The sequence below is a fragment of the Pinus tabuliformis genome, chromosome 6 (assembly GCF_031772625.1).
Source record: "Pinus tabuliformis cultivar Carrire ecotype Pingquan chromosome 6, CPIR1, whole genome shotgun sequence".
Classification (NCBI taxonomy): domain Eukaryota; kingdom Viridiplantae; phylum Streptophyta; class Pinopsida; order Pinales; family Pinaceae; genus Pinus; species Pinus tabuliformis.
Window position 1 is genome coordinate 88,402,388 of NC_142292.1, and position 24,086 is coordinate 88,426,473.

General features: G+C 37.4%; 1 protein-coding gene across 1 annotated transcript in view; it reads left to right on the plus strand.

Moving 5' to 3' along the window:
* The window catches only part of LOC149257396 (uncharacterized), a 43,937-nt gene that overhangs the window by 4,000 nt on the left and 15,851 nt on the right, over nt 1–24,086 (plus strand). Inside the window, exons 3-4 of the mRNA XM_089371339.1 lie at nt 106–217; nt 349–421. Of these exons, the coding sequence (XP_089227465.1) occupies nt 106–217; nt 349–421 (185 nt within the window). The remainder of the gene's footprint in view (nt 1–105; nt 218–348; nt 422–24,086) is intronic.

Genomic DNA, 24,086 nt, shown 5'->3' on the forward strand with positions numbered 1-24,086 from the left:
GAGGGTGGAAAATAGTTGAAGTCTGTCAAGGACAGACAGTTATCTCAGATGTTCCGCCATATATTTAACTTCTTCAGCTGCTGTTTTTTGCTTTCTGTTCTATAGACTATACTTATATTTTGCACAGACTTCTTATTACACAGACTTATTTCGGTTCCAAAACTCGTGGTTTTATTTTTTTGTGGGCTGTTTTCCTCTCTGTTGAGGAGGCTCAAAGGTTGTTTTAGATCTTTTGCATACTTTGCTGGTTTGTACATGACGCTCGGTCGTGCTCTCCTTGGGTCTTAGCTGCTTGCAACAGCTGACTGTTACTGCTTTTCTGCTCTGTTTTCTGTGTTTCATCAACAGAAAGGAGTCTTTTGTGGTTTTGTATGCTTGGTTCTACAAGCAGCTACTTATGGAAATGCTCAGCATCTGCAATGTAACTTTTTATTCCCTTAATAAAAAGTTCGCTTTTTCTCAAAAAAAAAAAAATTAAATGGAAAAAATTATATATATATATATATAATTAAATTATTGATTAAATTAGAATGATGTTTTTTAAATAAAGTAAAAAAATAAATTATATTGAATGAAATTTTGGACAAAGATATATATATATATATATATTTTATTTTATTTTAGTGACGGTGAATTGATAATATGTTAGAGTAATATGGGCAAGGTTTAGGATCAAAATTTTTTACTATCACTATAATATTAAGAGTATATCAAATAACTAACAAGATAGATATATGAATAATTTGTGACTTGGCAAAAGCAAAAATGTTATGTGTGTCGGGGAAGTCTACTCTTCGAGCCTTATCACTACAAGCGAAACATGTCTCTTGGAATTGAACCTAAGTGGATGGAAGAACAAACAGTGCTCCCAACAACTCGAGCTACCAACCCAAGAAAAGATACAAAATTAAGTAATCCTTTTATTTTGGTACAAAGAAACCATATGTCTAAATTATCAAAATGAGAAAAATCCAACTTATAGTTGTTGTGTTGAACTTCCCTCTAACATGATAGTGACAAACTCAATGTCTATTGGTACCAAGTATTCCTAATATGATCATTAAGAAGTTATAATGATTCTCTTACTAATTATAAAATACATCAAAATGATCACATATAGAATTGTATTGCATATTATGTCACACATATAATAATGTTAATATTGTCAAAAAGTGATTGTAATAAGACAAGCAATGTGGGTTTCACAACCTAATGTGGATTAGATCATATGGTATAATATTATGCCTATACATTAAAATGAGAATTCACATACACACACACACACACACATATAACCTTAGCCTACAATATTTATTCTTTACAATGGATTGGGAGAAACCCTTTCTACAAACTCCAAGCCTTCTAACCCTTGTTCATCCCAGTTGAAAATTCTACCAAAGAAGGAAACTATCAAAGGTTCCCCTTCCTATAAGATATCAAAGTACGACCTTAGAACTCGCAATAGTGGAATTAACGATTTTGAAGGAATTTATGAAGGCAACCTTTGACAAGCAAAAGAGAAAAACCCCAAGGCTAGGTAGAGATATAAAAAATATTAGGTAGAGATGCAAAAAATCTTACCTCTCCCTAGCCCATAAGCAAGTAAAATTGGAAGTTAGAGGTGGAAGGATACAATCTTTAATTGGAGCCCTTATAGTAAATTCCCCAAAAAGAGTTTCAAAAATATTTTTTAACCCTGAATTGTAAAGGCCTAGCCAATCCCTCCAAGAAATGGGCCCTAAGGGAGTTGATTGAAACTCACATACCATTTATCATTTATATATAAAAAGTAACGATAGAAGGACATAAAATTGTTCAAAATCTCTCCAGGTTATTAAAGGGATTACTTTCAATTTTGTGGATGCCATTGGTCAATTTGGGGTTTAGTTATAGGTTGGAAGACTAGTAATTCCACCCTCTTTAATTCGTGGGCTTTTGATTCAAGGCTTGGTGTCTCCCTTTTCTCTCTCAAAATGGGGAAGGAATTCACATGTCTAAACATCTTCAAACCCTGCTCGGATAGAAGGGAGTTTTGGGAATGTTTCTTTTTCCAATTATGGGTTTGACAAGGGTGGGTAATTCTTGGAGGTGACTTAATTTTTTCTCTAGGTGCCTTTGAGGTATGGGGGACAATTGCCCAATTGGATACTTTCTCATAATTTCTTATGAAAAGCTTGGAATAAGTTAAACTTCTAGACATTGAGCCAACCAAACTCAACTCTACTTAGACAAATCAAACAACTATCGAGGCTTGAATTATGAAGTAACTAGATTGCTTCTTGGTTTTAGAAGATTTTTTGGAAGAGACTCCCATAATTTGACAATGGATTTTAATTGGAGGAGATCCTAACCATAATCTAGTTCTTCCAAAAGTGGCACTTGTTCATGGGAAATCACCAAGCCCTTTAAATTGAGCCCTTAATGCTTGAGGAATAAGACTTCATTCAAATCTTGAAGAATACTTATGTACCTTTCAATGACTCACTCAATGAGTATGTGGTTACCTATTTCCACTGGAATCTAAAAGGGAAAAACATATAATGATCAATGGTCAAAGGAAAAGTAAGAGAAGGAAGATAGACTTCTCTAAGAAGTACAATAAGCCTTAGCCTATGGGATTTCTATAAAGGGGTTTGGATTCCTAACAAATTGTTGAAAAGATGAGCTGAAGTTAAATGGAAAATAAAAGAAGGAAGTTGCCCCTTAACAAAGAAAAATAATGGCACCTAAAAGGCAAGCCAATCTAGCTTGAGGTAGGTGATGAAAATATCAAATTTTCTATCGTTTTGCAAATTGAGAACAAAATATCAATTCAATTTGGAAAATAACTAGAGGCGATGACTTGTAGGCTAAAATTTTCTCTAATGTTATTTTTAGGTCCCTATAATAATAGTGTAGCACTTATATTGTTATTGTTATGCCCCATAGAAGCCCACTATTGTTATTGTTGTGCCCTTACATTATTATTTTTATGTAGGCCCTAATTATATTTTGACCCATTAGACTCTTGTATATACCAAGGAGGTCTTGTCATTTGAATCATCCAATAATTATTCATTTATGTGATGTAAACGGAGGTTTCCCTCTAGAAGTGGCCTATTATCAAGTCGTTGATCTATCTTTTCTTATGTTTATGCATTATTTTGATCCAAATATATAATATTTGGTATCAAAGCTCTTGATCCTAGGGTTTTGTTGCTTCAAATGGGTCATCATGGCATTTTCGCTATAATTTTTTTTGTGAAGCTTCAAACCTTGAAATTGTTACCACGTGGAAGGAAATCTTGGTGAACATCTAGTTAAAATTTCAGACCTCAGTTTGCTATCTTTTCGAAGATATGGTCCAAAGAAGTTGGGTTTTTAAATGCTCCAAAATTCAATCTTAAATATGTGTCCCAGGGAAAATCGTCATAACTTTCTCTTCAAGCATCGGATTTGAATTCCAAAAAGTAACTAAAAGTGCATGGATTGTAGTTTTTTAATTACAAATTGCAGGGCTCAAGGTTAAAACAGCAACACATGGTTTCCTATACAAGTTCACTCTATTGAACAAGTCCATAATCAGGTCATTGTGTGTAGTATACCTTCAGGTGGATAATATGGGGTACATAGGGGGGTACCAAGGGCATAATGTGATGTAAAAGGGGACCACAATTAGTTAGTTTAGTAAATAAATCCCGTAAGTGGTTACCCACATTAATGATGATTGTAAGTGGTTGACCCTCATTATAAAAAGGGACCACAATTAGTTAGTTTAGTTAAGGATGATGAATAAGTGGACCATAGTTAATAAATAAAATGGTTAACTTGCATTATGCAAGGGACCACAAGTAGTTAGGGTTTTGGATCTTATAAGCTTATATATAGTTAAAGATAGGAGGGAAAGGGGGTGTCAAGTATAGTTTTGTATTGACAAGCACATGGCTTGTGGAGTATTCTCCTTCCTTAAGGAGTAGTTGTATAGTGTTACCCTAACTCAAGGGTTTTATACTAATAAAGATGAAGCATTTTATGTTATTATGAGATTGCTCTTGGATTTATTTTGTAAGGGATTTGAATATATTTGCAATTCTACAACTAGTGGTATCAGAGTTCTTCCTCGGCAAAGTAGGGAGATTTTTTTTTTTTTTTGCTGAAATTTTTGGGGAAAAATAGTGGGCGACGACTTTCAAATCATTTTCTGAAAAATTTGGTGTAGATTTTTTGGAAAATAATTGTAAATTTGAATTCATCTCCAAAAAATACCTAAAAAAATAAATCATTTGAATCAGTGCCTTGGCAGAGTAGATATGGCTACTTTAAAATCAAAATCATTTTCTAAAAAATTTGGTGTAGATTTTTTGGAAAATAATTGTAAATTTGAATTCATCTCCAAAAAATACCTAAAAAATTAAATCATTTGAATCAGTGCTTGGGCAGAGTAGATCTGGCTACTTTAAAATCAATTTTTTTTTTTAGAGTAGATCTGGCTACTTTAAAATCAACACTTCTCTTTTTTTTCCTTTTTTTTAAAGGATTTTTTGTGATTGCATGCAAGTTTGCATAGAAGATCTAGAAATTTTCAAGTGTAATTTTCAAAAGCTAATTGAAAATCTGAATTCCTCTCGAGAACACTGAATTAAAAAATAAAAATAAAAATAAAATAATAAAATAAAATAATAATAATAATTACAAAAAAAATCGTCCAAATTGGCGTCCGAAAGGAGGAGATTTCATTGATTTAATATAAACTATTCGTTCAGAAATTTTGTGACAGCAGGAAAGTTGCAACACAAATCGGAGTTCACAAAGTGCCGAGATTATGATTCTAGTCACATGGGAAGATGCCGAGTGGACATTCCATTTCCCAAAATGGGTTATAATAAGAATTTCGAGCTATATTTGTCAAGTTGTGACCATTCCAACTTTTGCACCCAAAAGTAAGTGATTTATTTATTTAGAAAAAAACAAAACAAAAACAAAAACAAAATACAAGAAAACAAACAAACTCATTATATTTTAGGGGTTATAGCAAAATGTTTTTTATAGTAAAATATGATGGTCCTACTATTGAATAATACATAAAAGAGAAAAAGTCAAAAAACCCATATTGTATGTCTTTCCTGTGGATAAATTTCAAAGATGAGGCTCAAATATGGTGGGACTCACTAGACCATGACCAAAGGTAGGCACTTTTCGATGAAGAATCTAAAAAAAGTCATTTTGGACAAATGGTCTCATGCTAGAAAGAAGGATAATGAGTGCCATAAAGGATTATTTTTTGTTGATATCTCCATATTATAGATTCGTGGATGTATTCACAAGGAGAAGGTCATTGTTTCTATCAACCCTAGTTGCAAGCATAATCTCATCAATCTCAAATTGGCTAAAAGATTGTAAGTTCCAACATAACATATTGAAAACACATAGGTTGATGGTGCACATATTCAAATATTTAAGGACTTGAAGGTTACCATGGATAAATATGTGTTATATTTAGACTTTTATGCTTTAGATATGGGTGGGGAGGATGTTGTCTTGAGATATACTCACATGGACTCAATTGGTACCATTAATATTAATGTACAAAAGAAATTTACAAAGTTATGGTACAAAAAGAAGAAAATTACCTTGCAGGATATTTCCATTAGTATACAGGTAAAGATCGAGGAGGCACAAGTAAAAAGCTCTATAAGCACTAACACATCATGTGATGAGTCCTTGGTGGAAACAGTAATGGAAGAGAACCCAACACATACACAAAAGTAGGTGCCACAAAAAGAACCAGATGCCACTCAGGCACCATCAGTTGAGGAATTGAAGAATGACACACCATCGGTTAAGGCTTCTACATAATAGCACCCACACCACACAACAAGACAACAACTGACAAGATGGCACTGGATTAGAAACAAGGAAAAAGGTACTTGAAAGACACAAAGAGAGGCATCGAGACCCCCCCCCCACAACACATTGACGCAGAGGAACCACAAGAACTAGTTTCCATCTCAAGCGAGCGAGGTTGCTGATAGACCCAGTGCCCGCCTTTCTCTTGGATGGATGGATGCACGTGCATGGTACTAGTGGACTACTCTTTTGAGTAGATCTTATTATTTGTGTTTTTCTCATGTTTTCAGATATGAAACATGCTTTAAGGGGGGTGCAATGTAGTATACCTAAGGTGGATAATATTGAGTGCATAAGGGGGTACCCAAGGGCATAATGTGATGTAAAAGGGGACCACAATTAGTTAGTTTAATAAATAAAGCTCGTAAGTAGTTACCTGCATTAATGATGATTGTAAGTGGTTAACCCTCATTATAAAAAGAGACCACAATTAGTTAGTTTAGTTAAGGATGATAAATAAACGAGCCATAGTTAATAAGTAAAGTTTCTAACCCGCATTATGCAATGGACCATAAGTAGTTAGGGTTTATTAGGGTTTTGGATCTTAGAATATTATATATAGTTAAAGATAAGAAGGAAAGGTGATGCCAAGTATAGTTTTGTATTATCAAGTGCATGGTCCATGGAGTGTTCTCATTCCTTAAGGAGTAGTTGTATGGTGTTACCCTACCTCAAGGGTTTTATATTAATAAAGAGGAAGCATTTTATGTTATTACCAGATTTCTCTTGGATTTATTTTGTCAGATATTTTAGTATATTTGCAGTTATACGACATATTATCCACCATAACTAAACTATGTACCCATATTATCCACCCCCAGGTATACTACATTATGGGAGATTTGGTATAATTTTATCTTGAAGAATCAATTCTCAGTATAGCTTGTGGAGTTAGAAAGAAGACATAAAGAGCTACCTCAGGACAAAATTTCATACCTTGGGAGGCCGAAATTACAAAGATACACAGTTTCAATGTCAAACAGATTAACAAGCTCAAAATCAAGCTCTTAAGAGGTGTGTATTTTTAAATTTGCATAACTTTGTTTGAAAAAATAGTTTGAAGTGATTCAAAGGGAATAATGAAGCATAGATATCATTAATTGGTTCTAAAATGTCTCCCTAACAAAATAATGTTACACACATTAAGCCCTAAAAAATCTCTATTGTGACTCATGAAGAAGAGAAAGAAATGCAACATGATATATCAATAGTGTGGGACCAAGTGCAACAAATTTCGCTTTCATAAAGAGCAACCAAAGATGAACTGGAACTGATGATGAAGGGCTTAAAATCAAACATAAAATAAAACAAAAAGGGGACATGGAAGGTTTAAAAGCAAACATAAAAGGGGACATGGAATGTTTAAAAGCAGACATGGAATGTTGGAAGGAAGGTTTGACAAAGTTTCTACAATAAAGACTTCCTAGTGGTCACAAGGTATTCCATGAAAGTCATGATGAGAAAAAAGGAATGTGAATCGTGATTTTAGAGACTCTAAATTTGCATGGAAGACCAACCATATTCCAAATATTGATATGAAGAAGTTTGATGGGATTCGGTAACATGGATACTATAGATGGACTAATTCTTTTATCTACACAATATGCAAGAGACATAAAAGTTATGCACTACATCTTTATATTTAGAACCCAATCAGTTTGTGTGGTATCGATGGATTTTTTCTTGTAAATCACTTGTCACTTGGACAGTTTTTACGGAGGAATTGGTAGCACATTATGAGGATATAAAAAGAAACACCTTCTTTGGCCAATTTATAAATCTCAAACAAAAGGGTTCAGTTGTGGAGCACATTGAGAACTTCCAAAGATTAAATATCAAGGTAATTGATATTCCATAGGAGAATCTGATTGATGTCTTCATAGGGACTTTAAAAGATAACATCCTACTTGAGGTTTGCCTTCGAGAACCCAAGTCATTAGAGAATGCATTCAAGGTGGTAAAAACTGTTGAAAGCAAAATTGTCACAATAAGGAGCTCTACCACTCACAACTGTTAAGATGGAAGTGTTGTCGCTCATGGCTTCCTACAATATATAAGTTGACACCACAACAACTAGAGGAAAAAAGAGAAAAAGGGCTTTGTTACAGTTGTGATAGCAAATACACTAAAGGTCATAAGTGTGTTGAGAATAAATTATTTTACATAGATTGTGAAGAGGAGGAAGAAAAGGAATAAGAAACATCAAAAGAAGAAGATATACATCAAGAACCAACCCTATGGTTTTAAAACGAAGAAATAAATCCAACAATATATGATCCGAATTGGATCCATGAAGAAAAATTAGAGAACCATGACTGTATCAGGTCGAACAGGCTTCAAAAAATTAAGAGCAGCGATCAAAAACACCTCTAAACAGTGGCAGTTAGCAGCCAGCATGGAACGACAAGGACCTCGGTCAAAGCGCGCTGACCGAGGCCCATGGTCGGGAAAAGGAGGCAGTTTTTGATGAACGATTAGCGCTTAGTGCTAATCGTGCATCACTGGGCAAAACCCCTCGAGAAGGAGAGGCCCCAAGAGCTCGGTCACATGAGAGTTGGGAAAGCGTGGGGGAAAAATGGCTAAAGGCAAAGGCGGGACCTGCTCTCCAAAAACCGACAATATTTATCAGGGGAGCCCTTGGGCGGTAAGTAGTTTTGGCGAAAACGGAGCGATTCCATTTAGCGGCCAATGCGTGGTAAGCGGAGGAGAGAGAAAATCGTCACTCATCACGCACTAACGGTCGAGCAAGTCAACTGTGCGAAATGTGTGAATGGCGTAAGATCTGGAGGTCGCAGATCTAATGGCTGAGATCGCGCCCGATGGGAAAGCCAAAATCGACAGGGGATTAAGCCACGATCTATAAGAATTTAACATCTGATTTGATCGCCAAGGTGGCAGATGACTCATTCCACGACGTAACGGAAAAACCGAACCAACGAAGCAAGCTGGCGCAGTTGCAGGAGGACAAGTGGCCACTCCCTGTGAGCCTGATGATGACGCCAAGACAGGGAACTCCAAACATAGCTGTAGCAGGCGATCCGATGGGAAGTGGAAGGGGAATCGAACAGCCATGGGATCGAATGGCCTTAAAGCCATGCACAGATGGAAAACCGAAGACAGGGACGGGGAAGATAGAAGACAAAGAAAACAAAGAAAGACAGTGAAGCAAAAGAAGCAGAAGGAAGACAGAGGGCCGAGCTGACCAAAGGCAGCGTCGAGCACCAGAGAGCTTGAGGGATTCAAGCCATCCCTGAGAGGATCTATCGGGACTGAGCACCACATTGGGCTCTTTCCATCAAAGACCAGAGAGGTCAAAGAGCTGGTGAGGAAAAGAGTATGTGCACTCTAGTGGCCTGGGGAATCCAAGAGCCACCCTGCCAAGCAAATTCTGTTTCAGGAGACTCATATTGAGCTCCTTCATTGTAATTCTCTGCTTTAAGACATAATAAAAGAAGGCCACCACTGAGAGTTGGACCGGAGATGTAGCCCTGGAGGATAGGGTGAACTTCTTATTAAATTCTTGTGTTCTTATATTTGCTTACTGTATTTCTCTGCTGTTTTCCATTTCAAAGTGTCTGTGTATTCATAATCTGATCGATTCGTTGGCTAAATAACATAGACACACACCAACACATGAGTCTGTAATACCTTCAATTAATAATTCTTAACTGAGATCACTCATAGGATGATTATCAGATCAAGTGGTATCAGAGCTCTAGGTTGTAAAGGTTAGACAAGCTTGTGTTGGTTTAGCTGTTGAATGCTCACTAGATCAAAGCTCAAATTAGGAGAAGGAGAGTTGGTGGAAAGTAATCCTGAAATTGGGAGAGTTTATCCTCAGAAGACAATGTCAGAGGAAGGTTCTGTGGGGCCAGACCCTCAATTCATAGAAAGTTTCCTAGCTATAAAGTCCATGGTAGAAGAAATGTATAGGGACTTTAGAAAACATAAGGATGAAGACTCATCAGGCTCTAAACAAGACAAAGAAGAAGATGAGTCTCACTTCCATGACCACTCCAAAGGAAAAGGGAAAGAGGAAAGCTTTCTCACACCTCCTAATAGCCCTGTGCATAACAAGAAAGCATCCTTAATCAAACTAGATGTTAAATTTGATTTGCCTATATATGATGGAGAGTTAAATGCAGAAAAGTTGGACAATTGGATTAGACAAATTGATGTTTATTGCAGAGTACAGAACATCGACTCAGACAAGAGTAAGATTCAGCTGGCAAGCCTACGCCTAGGAGGCACTGCCTTGGTTTGGTGGGAAGGCAGAACCCAAGCTGATATCAAAATACATGGTAAGACTATCTCTGTCTGGAATGAGTTTGTTTCTACAATAAAAAAGTAGTTCTACCCATTGGCCTACATGCAACAAGCCATGATGAGTTGGCAAACTCTTCGGCAGTTGAAAGGGCAAAGTGTGCAAGGGTACACTCAAGAATTTATAAAGAGAGCATTGATTCTAGGAATTTCATTAGACTCGCTAGAAACTCTGTTGAAGTACATTGGTGGTCTACACAACTACATGAGGCATACTATCCTCATGTTTAATCCCACTAGTATAGATGAGGTATCTGTACAAGCTACTCATCTAGAAGCTAGAGGAAAGAATGGAAATCCAGAAGTTGGGGGACCATCCCAACCCACTGCAAGCAAGAGCAAGGAGAAAAGAAAGAAGAAGTGGAAAGCAAGGAAGGCTAACACTGCACAGAAAAGCAAAGCTTCATGCACTCACTGTAAAAAGGATGGGCATGATGATGAGCATTGTTGGATTCTGCATCCAGAGCTGAGGCCTAAGAAGTTCGAGGGCAAGAAGAAGAAGACTGTTGCAGCTATTCAGAAAGATTTGGGGTCAGACTCGGGAGATGAAACAACCATTGCAGCCACAAGTATCAAAGGTAAGAATTCTGAAGCATCTACTAGTAATTCTGCTCAATTTGTTATTGATGAAGAGAATGAGAGAAAAAGACATGAGCTTTTCCATATTCGAGTTGTTTCCAAATATCAAAAGATTGATACTTTGTTTGATAGTGGCTCACAAGTAAATTTAATTTCTGAAGCAATTGTAAAGAAATTGGGATTAGCAACTACACCTCACAAGAAACCATACCCATTAGGATGGTTGAATGATAAAGCACAACTACAAGTGACTAGACAGTGCAAACTCAAGTTTTCTTTTGGGTTAGCATTTGTAGATGAGGTGGAGTTAGACATAATTCCTTTGGATATATGTGGAATTGTTTTAGGAAGTCCTTACTTGTATGATAGAAAGGCCATTTTCTATAGAGCTGAGAACAAGTATATACTTGTTAAAGATGGAATCGAATACTTTGTAAGAGCTCATAAGCTCAAGAATAATTATACTCTCATAAACTCAGGATAGATGAAAATAATGATAAATTCATGCAAACAATTCTTACTGATGGGTGTAAAGGAAAAGAAACCTGGTAAAACCAATGTATTTGAGGGTTGTAATGCTAAACAACAAGCTGATATAGAAAAGGTTGTTTCAGAGTATGATATCTTGTTTCAAGAACCTAAAGGTCTGCCACCCAGAAGGGAAATAGTACATGATATTATTTTGCAACAAGATGTTCCATTGCCTAACATTGGAATGTACAGGTTGTCAGCTTTAGAAAATGTTGAAATCAAGAAGTAGGTGCAAGAGTTGCTCGAGAAGGGGTTCATCAGGCCTAGCACATCACCATGTGGGTCACCAATCGTTTTGGTGAGAAAGAAAGATGTCTCGTGGAGAATGTGCATTGATTACCGAGCACTGAATAAGATAACGATGAAAATTCGTTATCCCCTTTCTCGCATAGATGATATTTTAGATCAATTGAAGGAAGCTGTTTATTTCACCAAGCTAAACTTGCACAGTGGATACCATCAGGTCAGAGTTGCAGAACAAGATGCATGGAAGACTGCTTTCAAAACAAAGCAGGGATTGTATGAGTGGCTGGTTATGCCTTTTGGCTTAACTAATGCTCCTGCTACTTTCATGAGATTAATGAATGATGTACTCAGACCTTTTCTTGATGATTTTGTTATTGTGTATCTGGATGACATTCTGATTTTTAGTAAAACGTGGGAAGAACACTTAAAGCATGTTAAGCAGATACTAGATGTTTTGAAAAGAGAAAAACTTTATGTTAAACTCTCAAAATGTGAATTTGGCAAAACATCTCTGAATTATTTGGGTCATATAGTAGGAGGTGGTGAATTGAAGATAGATCCCTCTAAAGTGGCAGTCATTGTAAACTGGCCTAAACCCAAGTCTGCTACAGAAGTGAGAAGCTTCTTAGGAGCAGCACAATATTGGAGGAAGTTCATTTCTAACTTTTCCTCAATTGCAGCTCCCTTACATGCTTTAACATGATTGAACAAGGTGTTTCAGTGGGGAGGCAAACATCAAAAAGCCTTCGACACCTTGAAAGAAAAGATTAGTACAACACCTGTACTAGCACTGCCTGATCTGCAAAGACCATTTGAGATCCAAATTGAGGCCAGTGACTATGCCACAGGAGCAGTGTTGACACATGGTAAACCCATATGTTATCATTCTGAGACTTTTAATTTTGCAGCAGTTAACTATCCTACATATGATAAAGAATTGTATGCATTAGTTCTGAGTGTGAAAAAGTGGAAACATTACTTAATGGGCAAAGAGACAGTAATACATACTAATCATCAACCACTTCAATATCTACACTCCCAAACTAAGTTGCAGCAATCCAGACACTACAGATGGATGGGTTTTCTACAACAGTTTCATTTAGTCATCAGATATAAAAAGGGCATACATAACAAAGTTGCAGACATGTTATCTAGACCCATTATAAATGCATCTACTATACTTAAGCATAATTCTGTGCTACATGAAAGCTACATTGAACAATGTTCTCAAGATATAGACTTTAAAGATGTATATGCAACTTTGAGTCAAGGCAAAAGAGTAGAAGAACTGGACTACCATATAAAGGACCGACTCTTATACCATTGTGGGAAACTCTACATTCCACAAACTGAGAGAGTAAAGATAATTAGGGAAGCACACACTTCTCTGATATCAGGTCACTTTGGGGTAAGTAAAATGGTTGCATAGCTACAAAGATTTTGTTATTGGCCAAAAATGAATGAGACATTTTCTAGATATGTAACAGGGTGTACTATGTGTGCTAAAAGCAAGCCCAGCAACAGAAAACTAGGCTTGTACACTCCATTACCAGTACCTTCTCACCCTTGGGAAAGTGTTTCCATGGATTTCGTTGGGGGACTGCCTAAATCTAGAAAAGGTCATGATTATTTATATGTTGTTGTGGATAGGTTCAACAAAATGTGTATTTTGATACCTTGTAATAAACAGATTACAGCTGAACAAACTGCAAAATTGTTCTTTGAACATGTATGGTTCATTTTGGATTACCCACTTCCATTGTATCTGATCGAGACACCCGATTTGTGGGGTAGTTTTGGTCAAGTCTGTGGGAACTGATGGACACCAAACCAAAGAAAAGCACAACTTTTCATCCACAAACTGATGGCTAGACCGAAGTAGTTAACATGACAGTGATCCAGTTACTCAGAGGATATTGCAGCAAACATCGGAAGCTTTGGGATGAACATTTGTGTTATGTGCACCATGATTACAACAGAGAAAAACATTCTTCTACACAGAGATCTCCTTTTGACACCTGTTTTGGTTTCACACCAAGGTCTCCTTTGGATTTGTCTTTGGTAAAGATACCACAGTTGATGGACACGACGATGTGGACAAGGAAACTAGGTTCATTGAACAAATCCAGGAGATCCACCAGGCAGTATAGGAACAACTGGAGAAAAGCCAAGCCAAATACAAGGCTAGGCATGATAAGCATCAGATGGAGCATAGTTTTCAAGTTGGTGACCAGGTCTGGCTGTATACCAGTGAGGACAGGATGCAGGGTGAGGGTAAAAAGCTAAAGCCTATCAGGTATGGACCTTTCAAAATACTTGAGAAGATTGGTGAGAATGCTTTTCGCCTTGATCTACCAGCTTACATGCACATCTACTCAATCGTAAATGCAGATTGCTTGAGATTGTTTGAACCTTCAATGATTGAGGATCTTGAAGAGCAGAGGCAATTGCCTTATATTGATGACTTGCTACCTCAATATCTTAATGAATTGCAGGAAGACACAGTGCTGGACAGGAAGGTGAGGATGACGCGCAGAGGAGATGTTGAGTACCTCAGAGTAGGGCTCAAAGGTTCAAAGCCAAGCAGTGCAAAGTGGATTGAGATTGGGCAAGTGAGAAAACAATACCCTCACTTAGTCGATGCTTGAAAACCAACTTTTGGTGGTCCAAAAGCTTTTCAATGGGAAGGTCATGATTCGAATTGGATCCATGAAGAAAAATCAGAGAACCATGATTGTATCAGGTCGGATAAGCTTCAAATAATTAAGAGCAACGATCAAAAACACCTCTAAAAAGTGGCAGTTAGCAGCCAGCGTGGAACGACGAGGACCTCGGTCAAAGCGCGCTGACCGAGGCCCATGGAGACTATGCAGGAGGCGAAACTAGCCCCTAGGAGGCTCGGATCGAGAAAAGGAGGCAGTTTTTGATGCGCAATTAGCGCTAATCGCGCATCGCTGGGCAAAAACCCTCGAGAAGGAGAGGACCTGAGCGCTCGGTTGCATGAGAGCCGATAAAACCGTGGGGAAAAAGGCTAAAGGCAAAGGCGGGACCCGCACTCCAAAAACCAGCGTATTTATCAAGGGCACCCTTGGGCGGTAAGTAATTTTGTGAAAACGGAGCAATTCCATTCAGCGGCCGACACGTGGCAAGCAGAGGAGAGAGAAAACCACCACTCATTGCGCGCTAACGGTTGATCAAGTCAACTGTGCGAAATGTGCGAATGGCGTCAGATCTGGAGGCCGTAGATCTAATGGCTAAGATCACGCCTAATGGGAAAGCTGGAATCGATCGGGGATTAAGCCACGATCTATAAGAATTTGACGTTCGATTTGACCGCCAAGGTGGCAGATGACTCATTCCATGACGTAACGGAAAAACCGAACCGACGAAGCAAGCTGGCGCAGTTGCAGGAGGACAAGTGGCCACTCCTTGTGAGCCTGATGATGACGCTGAGACAGGGAACTCCAAACATAGCTGTAGCAGGCGATCCGACGGGAAGTGGAAGGGGATTCAAACAACCATGGGATCGAATGGCCTTAAAGTCATGCACAAACAGAAAACCGAAGATGGGGATGGTGAAGACAGAAGACAGAGAAAACAAAGAAGACAATGAAGCAAAAGAAGCAGAAGGAAGACAAAGGGCCGAGTTGACCAAAGGCAGAGTCGAGCACCAGAGAGCTTGAGGGATTCAAGCCATCCCTGGGAGGATCTTTCGAGACTGAGCACCACACTGCGCTATTTCCATCACAAGCCAGAGAGTTCAAAGAGCTGGTGAGGAAAAGAGTCTGTGTACTCTAGTGGCCTGGGGAATCCAAGAGCCACCCTACCAAGCAAATTCTGTTTCAGGAGACTCATATTGACCTCCTTCATTGTAATTCTTTGCTTTAAGACACAATAAAATAAGACCACCACTGAGAGCTGGACCGGAGATGTAGCCCTAGAGGATAGGCTGAACTCCTTATTAAATTCTTGTGTTCTTATATTTGCTTACTATATTTCTCTATTGTTTTCCATTTCAAAGTGTCTGTGTATTCGCAATCTGATCGATCCGTTGCCTAAAAAATAACATAGACACACACACCAGCACATGAGTCTGTAATACCTTCAATTAATAATTCTTAACTGAGATCACTCATAGGGTGATTATCAGATCAATATATTGTAATGAAATGGCAGGAATTACCACTCCTCAAACTCTCAAGGTAGAAGGATATATCAAGAAGAAAATGGCAATAGTGTCGAGTAATTCAAGTAGTACGCATAATTTATTCATTTTAAGCTGACCAAGGATTGAATTTGTTTCTATACCCAACATCAGAGTGTCAAGTGATGGTTGCAGATGGAGAAATTATAAATTGCTTAGGGAAGTGTCATAATATCAATCTAACCATGGGGGAATATGTTTTGAATAGTCCAATGCTTGCCATTCTAGTGGGTGGTGTTGATGTTGTATTATGAGCCTAATGGTTACAATTTTTGGGGGTGAAAGATTTTAATTTTCAAGAACCTTTCTTGATTTTTTTCTAAGAAGGAAGGGAAATTGAATTAAGGGGTATCATAGGGAAACTTGGGAAGATAATCATCTATAATGGCATGACATATCTTTTTCAAGAAGGAACAATGATGGGTAATTGCACAGTTATGCCCACTAGATGTTCAAACATATAAGTCATCCATTTCTCCATATATCCAAAGAGTCCTTGCCAATCATTCCAAGGCATTTGAGACTCCCAAAGGTCTCCCACCTATTTTCCATCATGATCGTGCTATTCACTTGATTCCAGCAAGTGTTCCTCCGAACATCAGACCTTACGAATATCCCTATGCCCAAAAGAGTGATATTGAACATATGGTTGCAAAAATTCTAGAGGCAAGTATAATTTAACCTAGCCAAAGCCATTTCTCTTCTCCATTAGTATTGATGCATAAGAAGGATAGATCATGGCATATGTGTTTGGATTATAGAGAGCTCAACATGCTTACTATTAAAGATCAATTTCCCATTATTGTCATGGATGAGTTCTTGGATGAATTACATGGAGCATTTTACTTCACCAAGTTGGATCTTCGTTTAGGACATAGCCAAATTAGAACGAAGATAAAAGACATTCTGAAAACAACATTCGAAACTCATGAAGTTCATTATGAATTTTCAGTCATGCCTTTTCACCTTACTAATGCATCTTCCACATTTCAAGGTTTGATGAATTCCACTTTCAAACCCTTCCTTAGAAAAATTGTGGTAGTATTTTTTGATGGTACACTATTTTGTATCAAGTCTTAGAAAATCACATTCAACGTGTTGACAAGATGCTCAAACTATTGGAGGATAAACAATTGTATGCAAAACCTTCAAATGTTTCTTTGGGATACATGAGGTGGAATATTTGGGTCATATTGTATCTCATGAGGGTGTTAAGGTAGACCCTAAAAAAATTAAACCCATCAAGAAATGGGAAATCCCCACAACCTTAAGGCATCTTTGAGGGTTTCCAAGGTTGATTGTGTTTTATCACAAGTTTATTAAGAATTATGGGAAAATAGTAGCACCTATAACAACATTATTGAAGAAAGATGCATTTTTTCGACTCCATAAGAAACTAAGGCCTTTGAACATCTCAAAGAGGCAATGTGTCGAGCTTCGGTCCTAGCTACACTAGACTTCACAAAAAAAATTATTCTCGAATTTGATGCCTCAAGAAATGGCATTGGTGTTGTTTTAATGCAAAAATCAAGACCCAATGCCTTGGAAAGTTGTCCAATCAAGGGAAAGAATTTACGCAAACCTATCTATGAGAAGGAAATGTTGGAAATACTACATACCCTAAAGCAACAATGCCCTTACCTAATGGGAAGACACATAAAGGTAAAAATAGATCATGATAGCCTTAAATATTTCTTAGAACAAATATTATCTTCCAAAGAGCAACAAAAATGGGTCACAAAGATGTTGGGTTATGACTTTGAAATCATCTACAAAAAAGTGATCCAAAAACAATAGAATTGATTATTTGCTCAATTTCTTCAAATATTAACAAGGTTACTTTTTAAAGTGAATTAATAAGGAAAATGGATTTTTATGTGCCTTAAACTTAAAAACTTGAAATCTGAAATCAACCATGAATAATAAAAATAAGAAGCAAACACATCAAATTTGATGAAGAAGTTCGCCCCTCTTAGACTACATCTTCGGGTCTGCTTCCAATGAACATCTGATGTATTGAAAAATCTCATAAAGTCCCTTTACATCAAAATTCACCATTCTGGAATCTACTTGCATGCTTCAATGCTACTGCCAACTGAGAGGCCTCAGCCTCATCTTCCCAACGCAACTTTCAGATTACAAAAAGGCCCAATATTGGCCGAGATATGCCTCAAAAGGCATTTATAGGCACAAATAAAACAAATTCGACAAACACTCCTTATATCTCCCTTGGCTCTGGTGCAGTGGCCAATCCTTTTATAATCCACGATCAAGTCCCGGGGTCAAACCCGCGGGCCTCCTCGGATTGGTTTGGATAAACATAGTATAAGTTACAACTATAATACAATATATGGCAATTAATTGTTACATACTTGCGCGACATATCAAATATTTGTTTTAACAAAGTGTAAAAATAGAACCGCTTCATAGACTCCTACCCCTAGAGAGAAAACTGAGAAAATACCAAGAGAGGAGGACTCACCTTCAGTTATATAAGTCTCAGCCAAGGAATTCAAGATTTATTCCAAAAAGACAAAGACAAGCTCCAAGGTATATTTCCCACCATTGGATGAAACACAAGGTACTATTGTGCTCTTTGGACTTCAGAATTTAAATTTTGGTAGCAACACTACTGATTCTTCATCATCTTCAACCACTAAAGAGAATCCAGTCACAACACCTCATACACCAAAGTCATTTACAAAACATAGGCAGCTGGATATATTTCAAAGATACAAAGGAATGAAGCCCTCCATGATAACATTTATGCTCAATTTAGGAAGCAGTCTTCCTCAATCCAACACAGGCTCATTTTGGCTGTGACAAAGAGAAAGGGAGAATGCATATGGAATTATTACAAGCATAGGTTCCTCAACCTAAATCAACAGCTGATTTCAAGCATACTGTAGAGCTTTGAAATTACACCTCTCCTACACATTTTTCCCAGACTTTTTCCCTCACCAGCACTCCATAAGCTATCAGATATCATTGCATATTGATTTTAAAAGAAGTGTTTTTTTACTATGTTTTTGTGTTTGCTGTTTGAACTAGATTTTGCTCATTAGCTGCGGAATCCAGTCACTTTCCGCAGCTGATTCAACTTTCCGCAGCTGTTTTTGTTAAACTCTATGTTGCAGGTGTCACCAGGCAAAACAAGCCACATGGGCAAGTTAGAAATGACCTGGACATGGATCAGGTCCTATTGGTTCAGCCGAATTCATCAAGGGAAGTTGTGGTCAACGGTGGTCCAACGTAAGAGTCCTACAGTAGCCAGACTCTTTTTTCCAACACGTGAAAGATTCTGAAGGATGCGTGGTCGTTCCTAACTCTCTGGGTTCTGTTGCCACCCGTAGACTGACCCATGACGAGAATCTAACAGCCACAATTGATAGATTTAATATTTTCGGCAACCAGTACGTTAAATCCATGGACGCTGTCTTTTACGTGTCCCCTGTTCACGCAGTTCTACAAGAAAACAATTATGTAAACTTTGTTATAAATAACGCGGTTCTATAACGCATAGTCTTAGTCTTTTGTTAATGTAATTTTGTTGTTCAAGTTCACTGTGCCGTGACACTAGTTTTATTGTTGTAACTCTGTTTTGAAATATATGAGAAGACTTTGTTTCTACATGATTGCGTGAACATAATCTTGGATTGATAGCCTGTTGACCGAGGCTGTGCAGAGGACCCCTGTACGCTGAGGTTTCGGTTTCATTGTTTTGTTTTCGTTATTATGTAAAGTTTCATGCATTGTTCCCTTATTTCCATTGCATATATTCCACCTGTGTATATTTCAATTGTCATGGTATTAACATTCCACTTCTGTTCATGATTTTACAGCTTTGTATAACACTGATCAGTGCATGTATGTTTCAGGATAGAGTAGGCAGCCCGGGCATCTGCATATAATTTTCACAATGACTAAAGACATGGGATTAATTCTCTGCTGACTTTGTTTTTCCTAGTTTTTAATTCCAGTTCTATTTTGTTGATTTCAGTTTTGTTTACTTGCTTTGTTAGTTAGCTTAAATATTAAATTGCTCATATCATTGACGGTTACCTCCGAAAGCCATAGCTAGACTAACTGGCGAGGGATCGAATTATGAATGTGTGATTTGATTTTAGTTTTAGTTTTCTGCAATTAGATATTAAATTGCTCATATCATTGATGGTTACCTCCGAAAGCCATAGCTAGACTAACTGGTGAGGGATCGAATTATGAATGTGTGATTTGATTTTAGTTTTACTTTTCTACAATTAGATATTAAATTGCTCATATCATTGATGGTTACCTCCGAAAGCCATAGCTAGACTAACTCGCGAGGGATCAGATTATGAATGTTGTGATTTGATTTTAGTTTTACTTTTTTGCAATTAGATATCAGATTGCTCATGTTATTGACAATTATCTCCAAAAGCCATAGCTAGACTAATTGGCGAGAGATCGAACTATGAATGATGTAATTTGATTTTAGTTTTACTTTCCTTGCAATTTTTTATTTCTTTGAGTGCAGTAGCTTAAATCATTTTTCTGTATTTAGACAGCAGCAAAGATGATAGTTTCACGATCAGTGGTTCATTACTTATTTGTTTTAGATAGCAGCACATCTTTCATTCTTGTTCAAGCATTACTGTCATCATTAGTACATTCTAAGATCTTATGAAGTGTTAAGTGTTGGAAACCATTATAGAGGACATAATTGCCTAAAATCCATATCTATGCTTGCCTTCTAAAGACCCATAAATAGCCATTCACATTAGGAGATAAACAAAGATAAAAACCCCCAAAACAAAATAAAAATTGAAAAACGACAAAAATATAGGAAAGAGGCTATCTTGCACATATAGTGTGCCACACTTCATCAGTTTACGACTCCCGGATTGATAATTAATGTAGCAATTTAGGACACACTAAATTGACCAAACATTTTGGCGTCGTTGCCGGGGAAGTGTAACTAGGTAGCCAATCTCTTAAAAAAAAGAAGGGAAAAATTGATAACTTCTTGAAGTATGCTCTCCTCTTGCACTTAATGTGATCTGGAGGATCAGAAAAGAGAGTTGTTAGTTTAAATAATTTCTTGATTATGCTCTCTTCTTGCACCTAGTGTGACCTGGAAGATCAGAAAGAGAATTATTAGCCCAACTTGAAAAATAAAAAAATGACATGCATAGAGCAAGAGATTCTAGGGGAAGGTTTATAGCTAGGGCCAAAAGTTCGATTTTTACAACTCCAACTACTTCAAGGCATAGACAAGATACACCTCCATCATCTCCAACTCACACTCCTAGCCTTAGGATTCCTGGAATTCGAGGGGCAACAACTGAATTAGGAGACTCTCCCACACTATCCATCAAATCTAACCTAGGAGAAGAACCTTTCTTCACTTCTACAGGGGAACATATTGTAATCAAAGAAGTAGAATCACCTGAAGAAGAAGAGGGAGAAATTCCTCCTCGTTCGCCATTAATAGAAGAACCAAAGGACTCTGAGAACTCTGAGGAAACTATCATGACAGAGGAAGTAGTAAACAGATTTGGAGGAGGGGGTAGAGGTAGAGTAGAGGATGAGGAAACAATGGAGGAGGTAGAGGTAGAGGTAGAGGAGGAGGAAACAATGGAGGAGGTAGAGGTAACAATGAGGGAAATAGGGATGGAGATAACTCATTTGGATTCCCTATAGCCGATGAGGAGACCCATACAACAATGAAAAATATTTCACCATCTGTCCTCCCAAACTTTTATGGGTTGCGAAGTGAGGATCCTGAAACATTTCTATTTGAGTTTGAAGTCTTGTGCCGAACCTATGACTATATGGAAGACTCTCAAAAACTCAAATTGTTTCCTTCAACATTGAAAGGAGCTGCTTTGAAATGGTTCATGGGATTAGTCACTCAATCTATTAGGACTTGGAATGATATGAAACAAACATTTTTGGATAGATACTTGGATTATTGTACGCCCACCAATCATAAAGATGAGGTATTCAAGATGATGCAAAAAGAAGATGAAAACTTGGAATATTTACTTGAAAGATTTCAATACAACTTAAAGAGAGCAAAAATGAGTATTTTAGATGAGGAAACCTTGACAGCCCTTCTATTGAAAGCCATTAGAGATGAATGGATATATATTTTAAACATGATGGGGAAGGGAGATATTTCTCAACTTCCACTCCATGACATAGAAGAACTATGTGTCCATCTCTCAAGGGGAAAATCTAAAACTGGAAAAGGGCCTAGAGATCCTTCTCTTATTAGAGCAAACAAATCTGCAACTTGATCAGTAAGTAGGGCAGAGATTGGCAATATGCTTGATGAATTCAAAAATGATTTTTTTGGGAGCCTTAGTGAACAACTAAACACCCTTAAAATACAAAACAAACAAAAAGCAGAAGCCGAAGCCTTGGCCATATTTTGTCCAAAATGTAGAAAGAAACATGCTTTAAGGGAATGTCCCTTGGATGCAAAAGTTGTAGAGACATGTGTGATTTGCTCAGAAAGCCATGAGACCAAGGATTGTCCTTCAATTCCTGGGCTCAAAGTTGTCTTTCAGGAAGATCCAAATTCAGTATAATCCCTTTGTTTTGTTTCAAGAAGACCATGGCAGGGGCCACAAAATCAAGGATTAACAATCCTATGAACTTCCAGCCCCCACCAAATTGGAATTCTTGGCAACAACCTTGGCCCCAATCTCAAAATCCATACCAATCATAGGCACAAGGGATGCAAAATCCTCATGGGAGATTTGCTCAATTTTATCAATATCCCCCATCTTTTCAAAATCAACAAAATCCATAAAATCAAAACCCACAACTTTCATTACCATTTCCACAACAACAACCTTCTCAACAAAATCCAAATTCTCAACTCTTGCTTCCATTTCAACAAAAGACCAATCAACTACCAGCCCAACCATTTCCAAATCCCAACAAAAAAAATCCTCAGAATGCTTACATGGTAGAAGGACAACAATTTCCTACCTATATGATTGTTCCTCTCAATGATGTACAACTCAGGTCTGGTAGAGTTTTCGAAAAACCTTCTATAGATGTTCAAGAGCAAGATACCTCTGAGGAGGATTCTCTTAAAGCCAATAAAGGTTCTGAAGGAGTATCTCTTCAAAACCCAACTATTCAAAAAGAAAAATAAAAAGAGTCAACCCCCACAACTCCTGTAGTTGAGCAACCTGCATCTTCATCCACACCTCCTTTCCCTAAAAGGTTACAAATTGACAAAGGGGTGGAAAAACAAATCTTGTTGCCTGACTATGATTTCCTAGATGAATTGAAGAATGTCTGTATCAAAATTCCCTTGCTACAATCCATTAGAGAGATTCCTATTCTAGCAAAAACAATAAAGGAGTTGAGTCTTAAAAGACCAGGAAGGAAACCAAGAGATACAAGAAGAATCCACTTTGTAGGAAAAATTGCAAATATCATGATGAGAAAAATTACCATGCAGAAATATGTAGATCCAGGAAGTCCAATTGTCAAGACACATATAAATGGGATAGAAATTCCAAATACTTTGATTGACTTAGGGGCTGCTATCAACATTATGAGTAGACAGACTATGGAACAACTAAAACTTCCTAATCTTCTTTTTACACCTACCTTACTGCAACTTGCAGATAGATTAATAATCAAACCAGATGGTGTATTAGAAGATATTTCAATCTCCTTAGATTCTTGGGAATATCCAGTAGATTTCATGATTTTGACTCCCAAGAGTAATTTAGGAGGGCACCCACTCATCTTAGGAAGACCTTGGCTAGCCACAGCTGATGCTTTCATTAGTTGTAGATCTGGGGATATGTACATTTTTTATGGTAGTTCGACAAAGAAATTCAATCTGTATCCTTCAGCAAAAGCAATTACATAAGTAGGAGACAATGAATGGGTCAATGATGAGGACACTATACAACTTATCTTTACCATTTCTGAAATCAGTGAAGATAGTCAACTTCTGAACACATCAGAAAATTTTGAAACATCTTCAGAATATGACCACACACAATTTCAGTTAAATTTTGATATCGAGTATTTATCATCAAGACAAATGTCTCTTTAATCTATGGCAGAGTTTGGTAGTTCTACCATTGATATTTTTCCAGGTAAAACATTGAATATCAACAAAAATTTGGAAAAATCACAACAGGGAGAGCTAACCAATATCTTGCAAAAACATTCTACTGCATTTGCATGGGAGTATATTGATATGAAAGGTATTGACCCTAAGACTTGCATCCATCATATCTATATTGAGGAAAACAATAGACCAATCAAACAACCTCAGAGAAGGATGAATCCAAATCTT